General features: G+C 39.1%; 1 protein-coding gene across 1 annotated transcript; it reads right to left on the minus strand.

Annotated features, from left to right (window-relative positions):
- Positions 1–2,814: 2,814 nt before the first annotated feature.
- Positions 2,815–11,309, minus strand: LOC105346839 (inverted formin-2). Its single transcript, XM_011455565.4, has 14 exons — positions 10,474–11,309; positions 8,152–8,267; positions 7,558–7,717; positions 7,023–7,204; positions 6,558–6,637; positions 5,815–6,470; positions 5,561–5,724; positions 5,294–5,458; positions 4,716–4,973; positions 4,060–4,241; positions 3,789–3,909; positions 3,484–3,648; positions 3,236–3,317; positions 2,815–3,121 (listed from the first exon to the last, which is right to left on the minus strand). The coding sequence occupies exons 1-14, from the start codon at positions 10,937–10,939 to the stop codon at positions 2,979–2,981; spliced, it is 2,940 nt and encodes a 979-aa protein (XP_011453867.3). The 5' UTR covers positions 10,940–11,309; the 3' UTR covers positions 2,815–2,978.
- Between the last annotated feature and the right edge of the window lie 478 nt (positions 11,310–11,787).

Genomic DNA, 11,787 nt, shown 5'->3' on the forward strand with positions numbered 1-11,787 from the left:
AATACTAAAATCTGATTGGTTAAGACGCAGTTAATAATATTTTCTATTACCCTCAGCGTTAGTAACGCACTTAGCAACGGGTAACATTAAAAAATGTTACATGCGCGAAAATTATGCGCGTACGGTTCGCTGTAGAATTCACGTTATTCCTATATAAAAGCAGTAAAATTTTCTTAAAAATTAAGACATTCAGTATAACAAAATAAATAGTGCCTGTTTGGGAGGATAACAGTTGAAATTGACACCCCTCGAAAACCATTGTCAACCTCCGCTTCGCGTCGGTTGACAATGGTTATCTCGGGGTGTCAATTTCAACTGTTACCCTCCCAAACAGGCACTATTTTTATACTAGCACAGCCACTAGATTAAGCAAAGTAGTTTAATCAAATACCCACATAGCTTTAATAACCTACCTACATCTTGTAAAGGAAGTTAATGTAGCTACTTAATCAACTTTCCTATAAGAGCATTTGTACAAAAAGTCGCACTTTGTTGCGGTGTTTACCTTTGAAATGATCTGAAGACAATTTATAAAAGAGCCCTTAGAAATTTTGCTCCCTAGGGCAAATGCAGTCAAAGTTCATAAAGCTCTGTATAACTGTTGATGTGTTACCTAACGGCTACTTCTTCACAAAATACCAACGAAAAAACAGTTCTGGATAACATGACAATGGTTTAATACTGATTCAACACAATGTGCGGAAATCACACTTATCTATGCCTCATCGCACACAAGGTTGTTACTCAAATAATGGATAAAACTACTTTTAAAATATTAATACAACAATGATTTACATGTAACTATCTTAGTGCTGTGTTACTTTTTTTAAACTACATAATGCAAAAATGTTGTCACTTCTTCACGACTTTTTGTCAGTTTTACATTAAAAAATAAAATTAAGAAAATGATTATTAACAAAAATTGAATAAAGGTAGCTAAATAAACCTGTATTAGGGAGGTTAGTAAAGAGTACCTGGACTCTTTTATGAGACTCTTTTCAAACACGTATATATGAAGAAGCCACAGTCTCCTCTTTTGATAGTGTCCTGTATCTGATGTACATATGTTTTATCTGTTGGGAAACGAAAAAAAGTGTTGTTAATATATAAAACCTAGTTTTACATTATAATAACTGTATGTCGCCTTCAATTTTGACACATGTTAATCAGTACTGTGAACTTTACCATTTCGATTATAGCAACCTGGTTAGTATACAGGTGCATTTGCATCATATTCACGTGGAAATCATACATATCAGTAAATTCAGCAAATCTGATTGGTGCGATAAATTTAATCATTTTGATAACGACCGCTGAACGCTTATATTGATTGATACAAGTTACATGTACATTGCACTTTGTCAACAAAAATGGCTCTAGGTTGGATCAGTTCGCAAACTTAATTTGTTACAACTTTTGAGTTGAATCAAATCTCATAAAAGGTTTTAATGCTAAAAATTAGTAATGAATAAATCTCATTGATTTAATTTGTGATGTCAGGAATTTTGTAGCGATACCTTATAAAAGACACCCGTTTCTATGTCCCGACGTGGCCTTTATGGTGGACTGGTATTCCTCTGACCCAGAGTCCTTTTACTTCAACTTTATGTTCTTCATCAACGTATGGATAATGATTAATAGATGAAGCAAGACCCTTTATTTAAATCGTCTTTTTATGAATGCCTACGTCATAAATTAAGTATTGTTTTTCTACTTGACGGAATATCAAAAGTTGCGGTTTATAAAAAAAACCAAGTTGCTGTCCTTTAAAATAGGACTACAATACGTGGACCATTTGCATGTGTTTCCAACGAAAACGTGAAAGCCTTAAGATTATCAGAGATTCCACCGACTCTAGCCCTCTGCTTTTAACCACTAAATTTGTACGTTGTATTACGTATACATGTATGTATAGCCCTGACTTTTTATCTCAGAATTTAAAGTGTTCATAATTCTAAAAATAATTATGATCTATCTATGAATGAAGTTTGCATGTATAGTATCAGGCATTCGGTGAATTCTACTATTTGCGCACACATTACGATTCGCACTACTTTGTAAACTATGCAGTGACAGCTTTGTGTAAATTAAAAATTTCATATTTTGATGCATTTTTCTTGAGATTTTAACTTTTATACAGTGACATAATTATTCAATCATACTTAAATGCTTAAAAAAAATTAATCGGGAAGTACCCTAGTTTCGCCTACTATAAAAGTAAAGTTAAGTTACATGTGTATTCGGAAAACAAAACATTGCAAATTATGGTATTTGATGCATGTTGTAGTTTCGGCATAACATTAACTTATTTCATAATATTGATAGTTCATATCACATGCCAATCATTTCTTTAAAAGGAATACTTTGTTTCTGTACTATTTACCGACAACTTTACAGTTCCTTTGAACTTATGTGTGCATATGGTACGGAATCCCGATCCCAATTCAGATAAACGTGTGCTAGCCTGGTTCCCTGAGCTACCCATTACGCACAGGAACCAGGCTAGCTCATGCGCAGGCTGAATTTTCCCCATAGCATCCGGTTTAACCTCGCTTATATATTTTCTGCGTGGACCTCAGGGTCCACGCAATTACTTTACTACAATTGCAACTTGTCGGGAATTTCCGCTCGCGAATAACATCCACCCCGAATGCATTACATACGTCTCCATAACAACCGCAAGTTTATAAAATTAAATCTTAATACAGATACAGAACAATGGTTATAAGATATGAACTAAATGACGGCGAAAGTGGCCAAAGTCTGCTTTGACTGTTATTGAGCTGCTAAACAAAACAAATTTTCAAGCCTTGATGTTTTTAGGATAAATTTATTTTAAATTAACCAACTGACACAAAAAGAATAAATTAGCATAATTAAAGTAGTCTGTCTGTCTGTCTGTCTGTCTGTCTGTCTGTCTGTCTCTCTCTCTCTCTCTCTCTCTCTCTCTCTCTCTCTCTCTCTCTCTCTCTCTCTCTCTAACAGCCGTTGCCCACCCCTCCCGTCACATTGTTCTTTTTCCGGAGGGACAGCCTCCTCAGCACCTTCCCCCGGCGGATCTCGTCAACAATGTTGTCCACTATCTTTCTGTCCTCAGTTTTTGTGGAGGGATTAAAACAAACTGCAATATAACAAGGCCAAACTCATACAGAACCTCAACACGTATTACTAAGCAAAAATTACAAACATTATGTCTAGATAGGAAAGATAAAAATCATTGATATAATAACGAAACCTTTTCTACGGTCTACTTTGTCCTCTTGCGCTTTGCGTCTTTTTTCCTCTGTTTCTTCCTTCTGACGTTGAGTTTCTAACTCCTGAAAAAATAATTTGCTTTGTATTTATTATTTATTTATCTTTATTATCAATGCCCCACCTTCACCTTAAAAATCAAGTTTAATGATAAGGAGTCTGGCCTAAATCATCAAAATTAAGAAATTACATGCGTAAATATAAATAGAGTAATGATACTCGTAAACAAACCTGTTGACAGGCTTTGACTTTTTCACAAAATTGCCTGAACGTGGACAGAAATTCGTCCAGGTTGAATGTTTTTTCGTTCTCACAGAAGTGTTGCGCCAGGCGAGTGGCCTGCTTCCGTATCCGCTCGATCACATCCTGGGTTTCTTCCAGGTCCGCGTCGGCTTCCTGCAAATCAAAATCATAGTCAGCAGTGGAACCAATTTCAAATTTGAGTTCATTTCATGTATATGTATGACTAATTTGAATAATTAATAAACATTTGTCCTGGTGTAAAGTATTTCCTATATCGTAGCAGCGCCCCCTACCTCCAGAAACTCTGTAAACTGAGACTTCACGTCATCCTCCACGTGATCACACTGACGCTTCAGTCGATGTACAAGCTTCCTCAGCTGATTAAACTCCACTGTAATACCCTCCATTGTAAACCTTTATTACATAAAATTATTTATTTATATAAAAAAAGTGCACCTATGAATTTTGTAGAAGACATTTTTAAATCAAAGATGTACATGCAATATATAAAATAAAACCGATCCCATTACAGAATTAATTGAGAACCAGCCAATGGACGATTACCTTGAGGCCTTCTGAAGAGGTTCCAGCAGCGTGTCCACAAAGGCCAGAGCATCCGGATCCTTGTCCTCCGCCGTCTCCACCAAGTAGTGGAGCAGGGTCCGTTTGGAGGTCGTGGACTTAGTGTTCATCAACTTCTCCAGAGAACTGATCCGGATCCCGAGCGCGTTACCGGAACCACTGCCCTGGAGAAACATTAAAACTCAAATAAATTCAAGATAAATGTTGATCATTGAATGTTTTATATATTTTAACGAACCAGTATGATTGTAATTTTGTTAAGTAAAAAAATACAAGAATACATGTATGTATATTGTAAGAACTCCTATCAAAAGTTCGACCAAAAAATAAAAAAAGACCAGATACTACTACTGTAACAGTACATTTAAACCGCATTGAGGTTTTTAAATATACTAACCTTAATATTTCAAACGGTTTTTACTTCTAAATTAGAAGTTTCCAGTTTATTTTCTTTGATGGTTTATATCTCAAAAATAATTATCAAGTTAAATACGATCTAAATCTCTTCATCCCATTTCGTCAAACAAAATTCCCTAACTAAATAAAATACTATCTGTGAGTGTTTTGGATTCTTACATCACCAAAATCATACTTACCTTTGAGAAATGTAAGTAATTTAGAGTTGATGAAATATTCACCTTGTTCAGAAAGTTCCCCGTGTGCAGGACATATCGGAGGAACGTCTTGAGGGAATGGTTGTCAAACAGTCGCCGACACAGCGTGTGTAGGACTTGGAAGTTCGGTCTGATGGCGCCCAGCTGGGCATTGAAGTCCCCCTTAAGGATCATGGCCTCGATCCGGAACTGGAAGTTTGGGAGCTGAATCAGGTAGTGGTAGAACTTCTCGGCCTCTCCCAGTTTTCCTATACTCCCGTCATAGTGCTGAATGAGTTCGATCTGCCAAACAATGGAGAAAACTCGTAAATAACAGTTTCCTTCTCCAATACATGAAACTTAAGGAGGCCGGATGGTCAACAATTTACCCATCACATCTACCTTAATATTTCAGATATGATTTCTTTAACCATAAATTACCTCAAAATCCATTTATTTCATCTTAAAATCTTAATTTTTTTCTATATTTTTTTATTGAACTCTTCTTCTGAAAGAGACTATAACAAAGTTAAAACATTCATCGGACCCATTGAATGATTACAGAGAATCGGGTGAACCACGGCCATACTGGGTGATGGCAATGAATCGCCTGCAACACCCACCTCGTCTGTCTGTGGGAGAACCTTGGACAGTCCTTTCAGTTTCTCCACACCGAATGCCCGCGGGTCCCCCGCCCTCAGCAGGTCAATGATCACCTCTATAGACTTCCGGAACTGTTTCAGGAAGATGTTCACATTCATGCTTTTCTTTGGATCCAACAGCGTTACCTGCACAAAAAAGACAAACTTCCGTATGAGATGTCTAAGCATATTTTGTAAAGCCTGATTAACTAGTATCTGTGACTAAACAACATTGAATCGTTTACGTGCCTCGTTGGAGGAGGACAACCTCTTCATCAGAGTCTTCTTCTGGTCTACTTGTAACTCCTGCCTAACAGCAACGCGTTCTTTGTCGGCGAAAAGCCGCTCCAGCTCAGAGTAGTCTACCTTTATTTTGTCCGGCATTTTGAGCACGTCTCCCCACACACTCTCCTCTACAAACAAAATATAAAGGAGTTACACAGGATTACTTATGAATAGATGACATGGAAGAGGATTCAACTTGAAAATGGAAACCGACTTACTGTGGAATGCAACATTGGGTATCTTATTCCACGTGATATGTCTGAGTTTACAGTGTGGCTCTGGGGTACTGATCGGGGGTGGGAGAGGCTCTGCTGCTTTTGCTGCCACTCCAGGCGCCGGGGGCGCCCCAGGTGGTAAAGGCATGCCCCCAGGGGGTGGCGGGGGTGGTGGTACTCCACCTGGGCAAGGAGGAGCAGGTGGCGGATGGATCCCTCCGGGGCCTGGAGGAGGGGGCGGAGGTGGGGGAGGCCCACCTACCCCTGGGGGAGGAGGGGGTGGCGGAGGTGGAGCAGGTGCGCCTGGAGCCGGCGGGGGTGGGGGAGGGGGCGGTGGTGCCGTGATGATAGCGCCTGATTCCAGTGAGTTCACAGACGATGTGCCACTAGTCCTGTATTGGGCGGTTGCTTGTGTCAGTCTGTCTGATATCGTGTGTTTGGACTCTGTAGATAAACTCTTGCCACGGAGCAGACCCCCGTGGTGGGGAGCTGTTGTTGTGTCCCACTCTGTCTGAGTGCCTTTGTGTTCCTTGCTCTCTATGTGTATTGTAGACGTTAGATGGAGGGAGGACTCTCTCCGGACGGTGGATCTAGTTCCTTGTGTGTCTGTCTGTGTCACCTGCTGTACGAGTCTCTCTATGGAATTCCAGATCTGTTCACTTCAAAAGACAGAAAGCTTTGTTATAATACATGTCTAGCTACTTTGAAAGACTGAGTCCAATTAAACGAAGAAAAATACAACAGACCTGCGAGCCTGACTTGTGTCTATCAGGAAAATGTTGTACAGAACACTGAGAAAGGATGAACACAATGGTGAATTATCAACCTACAAGAGAAAGATCAAAAACAGTATCAGTAAATCATTTATTGTCAGAATCATTGAAATGATTTCTATCAACTGATCATTATCATTAGAACCATCATCGTCAGTAGCAGATTATCATAACTGTCATCAGGGATCATCATTCCGACCATATTTTGCAAAGAATGATTTCTGTGAGTAAGTAATTTATTGTATCTAGAAGTTCGTTTTGTATTCGCTTGCCATTAATACTCGCAGGCAGAGGTCGCTCTTCAATCTCGAGGAAAAATAGATTCTATAGTACTTGATTAAGTAATCATCATCATCATCATCATCGTCATCATCATCATCATCATCATCATCATCATCAATATCATCATCATCATAGCAGATGTCAATATATACACACCCGTGAGAGGATGGCCTTGAACAGAGCCTCGGGGTCGCTCATATCTACGCTGGCCGCCTTCCTCTGTTCCTCCATGGCCTCGGAGTCGGCTGTCAGCTCCTCCTCAAAGATATCACATTGTAAGTTCAGGTCGGGGTCCCCCTCCTCTCGCAGGGTCGAGATCGTGTCCAGTATGCCGATGTCTTCAATCAAAACACATATAAACACTTACGATTTAAAAAACTCAATTGTGAAAACGAAACCGAAAAGGAACGTCACATTTATTGTTTAGGATTAAATGTTTTAGTTTCATTACTGAATTATCTTAGACTTGCTTAAGTCTCTGTGTTGAAGCCACCCCCTTTTTTTAATCAATGTTTATTAATTATGTTGAAAATCTAAATATTTCCTCTTTGCTTTACTTATTCGTAATAAATTGATGATAATTGTTATCATCTATGCCTGCCATTATACCACAAGTATAAAACAGAACACATGTAAACTAAATATTGAGGACTTCCAGAATGGACCTTGGTTGCATGGGTTGATGACGTACATACGAAGTCGTTCCTGATCCTAACCCTCTCCTGGAGGCCCTCGTTGGCCACCACCACGGCATTAACCAGCGCCATCAGGGTGGTGCGGTACGTCACCAGGTTGGCGGACCGTAGCTCGTTGACCAGCAGGCTGAAGCGGTAGGGCAACTTCCGCCATGTCTAACAAAGAACCGTTAAATAACGACGATAAAGAAAAGATAAGGAAATGGCCGAGAAAAAATTAACTAAGCAAATGCAATAGGTCTTAACATGAATTGAAAACAAAACATAACAGTACATTGTTTGGTTTGTATTTTGGTTTGTTTCTTGTTTTTCTTTTGGTTAAATGTAATTTGTTGAAATTATAATTCTCAGTCACCCCTCTTTGATATGCTTTACTGGCTGATAAAAAAAATCTTTAATAAATCTTCGACAACCGTTAGACCGTCGCTTTTTTAAATTAATTTATTACTGCTGTTGTAAAGTTCTCCTTGTGTAAAAGTTTATGCAATAACAGGTTTACTAGCTGTATGTTTTTGACAAACGGCGATTTATATTTATCTCCCCTGTGACAATGTGCCGTAAGTGGGTGTGGTCCCTCTGTTTATACGTACGCGGTATGTCTCCAGGGCGTCCAGGGTGAGGTAGAATCCCTCCCTAGAGTAGACACACAGGGCAGACAGCAGCTCAAATATCTGCATCTTCACCATCAGGTTCTTGTTCTCCAGAGCTGTACAGAGTCAAAACAAGAAATAGTTGAATATTCGCCATCAAAGTTTCACTGACGTTAAAAATAGATGAAAAGTAGGAGATTTTATAGAACCTGTCAGGTTATTTTTCTTTTGCAGTCGGAAATTTTGAGATAAGAAACGAAAAGTGCATTTGTACAGTTATTTTGTTGTTGTTTGATTCCTAGAGACGAGAAAAACATCGGTCTGCAATTTTTAGAAATTAATCCGGACGTCACCGAATCTGCTTGGTCAATGACACCGATCAGTCAACAATTTTGAAAACACACAATATTAATTAAAAAATGGGGAATGTTATTCTCTTTTGAGAAGTGGACAGGCATTAGCCTACATCCATGGATGTAGGCTATGCCTGTCCACTTCTCAAAAGAGAATAGGGGAATGTGTGCTTTTGCCTGGTTTTTGTTTTATTTTGTTTGGGAGAAGGGGGTTCCATGTTTATCATCAGTTTAAGTTAGGATTCAGGTTTTTTTTTTATTATGACAGCCAAATTAGTAAAAGAGTGGTTTCACTGTTACTTTCCAATGTTAAATGGAAAATAGCTGAGAACACAAAATAGACATTAAGCTACGAGAATACTAAGCTCATTCAGGTCTAACATTTTTACTAACAGATAGGAATGGGTCTTAAAATTCACATAAACTTGTTTTTGTTTTGATGACCTGTTAATGACTTGAACCTCTTTCCATGTCGATGAATGATTTAATGGCCGGTAAATTGCCTGCTTAACACTTGGCAGGTGCGTGTACATACATATACATAGGTTATATACATACAGCTCTCTCTCTCTCTCTCTCTCTCTCTCTCTCTCTCTCTCTCTCTCTCTCTCTCTCTCTCTCTCTCTCTCTCTCTCTCTCTTATAGTCTATCAAATATTTGCATGTAACCCGTAATGATGGAATCACGCAGTGCTGGAAACGACCATAAAAATCAAATCGCTCAAAAATAAGCGGTATACAGTCACTGAATGACTTCTCGTCTGCATGTCAATGTCTACACGTGACTTCACGTGCACTTTAAGGCGACTCATGTGACTTGCAGCTATATCAGTTTTACTTTTTATTCTGTAGCAATGTTAAACAAGCCTTTAAGGATTTATACAGTCAGGTTTTGTATAAATTAATGGATAAACAGAGCGATTATCTGTGATTTAAATCAGGGTTGCGAAAAACAGTTGTTGAATAATTTCAATGAAATTGACTTCTTAAACTGTTCATTTTTTTGTATTACAATAATATCTCTATATAGAGCAAACTGCTTTTATGATATTGGTATGACGAGAATTAATTTTGATGATGATGATGATGATGATGACTATCATCACATCGTCTTTAATACAATATATTGAGTTCTCCACGAAGTCTAAAGATGAAAGTGGTAAAGCAAATGTTATCTTATTTAGTTCCTGCGATCTGTCTCTAGAAGCGGATTTTGTGCAGTTAGAAGTCACATTAATCATTAAAAGCATTATATTTGCATGACTCAAAGATTGAATGCCAATGTTTACGGTGTTACGGTAATATTCATCACAATTTATGTATAATGTTTATTTATGCATTTACGCATAACGTTTGAGAGTAATATTAAGAGGTAGGGTGTGTGTACCGCGTAATCTAGAGAGACGTGTGATGTCTTGTCTTGTGTAAGTGGAGAGACAGATGAAAGAAGCGTGAATTCTTTGTTTTTTTTGCATGCACTACTCTGCATGACTGGAGATACCTTAATTACTTATGTAACAATGTGTACGCGTGGGCACAATTTAAATACTGTTCCAGTGTACGAGAGAGAGAGAGAGAGAGAGAGAGAGAGAGAGAGAGAGAGAGAGAGAGAGAGAGAGAGAGAGAGAGAGAGAGAGAGAGAGAGAGAGACTGTACATGTATGTAGAACTTATTAAACTAAGGATGGTGCCTTATCAGCAAGAATTGCCCTTTTGAATATCTCGGAAGTGATTAAATCTACGTTAACTAGGTAGCTTATTAAAATGTTTAAGGGCCCTGAAAGCAAGTGATTGTGAATTGGAATGCGTGTATGCGCGGGTTACCGCACTGAAGGCACATATCTTCAACTGTCTGTTCTAGCTTCTCTTTTGTATCTATACAGTCTTACAACCAACTCACACATTCTCTATCATATTTATAAATACAAATCTAACTTAAGGCAATATAAGGTAAGTAATCGTAAGTAGTACCCGAGGCAAACCTCCTGCCGAATATGTTGTCCTTGCGTCCCTTTGTCTTCAGCAGACAGTCCAGGCCGGTCTGGGAGTTGACCACTTCCCGGATACACATGATACACTCCAACCTCAGCACCATCTCCGACAGATGGAAACTTTCCCGGGAACTGAGGTTCTTCAGGCACTGGAACAGCAGTCCCAGACCATCATACTCCAGGTACTCCATCATCCAGTCGCTGTCATTGTGCTTGATGCTCTTCCGGAGCTTGACCAGGTTCTGGAGGCTGGGGTTCCGGAGCCAAGACAGGAAGTTGACGGCGTCGGAACTTCCGTCCGGAGCGTCCAGTTCATCCTCGGAGTTGTTCAGGTCCAGACCCACCACGAACCCGTCCGACCGGTAGCGCTTTATCCGCTGCTGTTTCCTCTTCCTGTCGAATCTTCCTGCCTTGGATTCAGCCCTTCCTTCTCTTATTGAAGTCATGGTTATTAAACTCCCAAAGGAAGGTGGACAGGTTTATAACCGAAACACCTTTAATTTCCTTCGGCTTTCAAGGTTACAAGGTGGGGCAAACACACACAGGATCGATCCACTTGTTGAAAAGAAGTCTACACACTGTTATTAAACCTGCTTTGGAAACTCCCAACTGCTCTGTTATCGCCGTAATTTTAAGATGTACGCCGCACTCCAATGATACAGCGCTGTGTTATAAACGTTGCTAGAACCGATGTCTGTGCATCACTGACTCAATCAACAAAAACAAACACTCCACTGAAATAGACTGTTTTTCTTTTGTTCGCGGCCTGCCTTGCATTTTTGGTTCGCATGATAAGAAACTACACCTGATTACTTTTCCCGCAATTTTTGATATTGTGTTTCATTAACATAAAGCAGGTTATACAAATGAACAGACACAGACAGGTTTGTATGAGTCGACGTTTAGGGTTATGAAGAGTGCACCATTCATCACGGTCATTATTGAGATCTCATTTACATTTTGTTGTGGGCTAAACTTGCTTATCAAAATGATGAATTAGGTGTCAATTGTGCGATTGTATCGATAAATTAATAACAAAATATAAACAATATCGAGGGGTTTTTTTTGTATTGCAGTGTTTGAAAAGGGGGGGGGTATTTGAAACTAAATATGAATGTAATCAACGCAGTTAAAACGAAAACAACTATTGGCTTTCTTCTAAAGCAATCACGATGCAAATACTCTCTCTCTCTCTCTCTCTCTCTCTCTCTCTCTCTCTCTCTCTCTCTCTCTCTCTCTCTCTCTCTCTCTCTCTCTCTCTGGGTTTCTAAAGCAATGCTATTTAAAAAAATCG

The sequence above is a fragment of the Magallana gigas genome, chromosome 2 (genome assembly GCF_963853765.1).
Source record: "Magallana gigas chromosome 2, xbMagGiga1.1, whole genome shotgun sequence".
Lineage (NCBI taxonomy): Eukaryota > Metazoa > Mollusca > Bivalvia > Ostreida > Ostreidae > Magallana > Magallana gigas.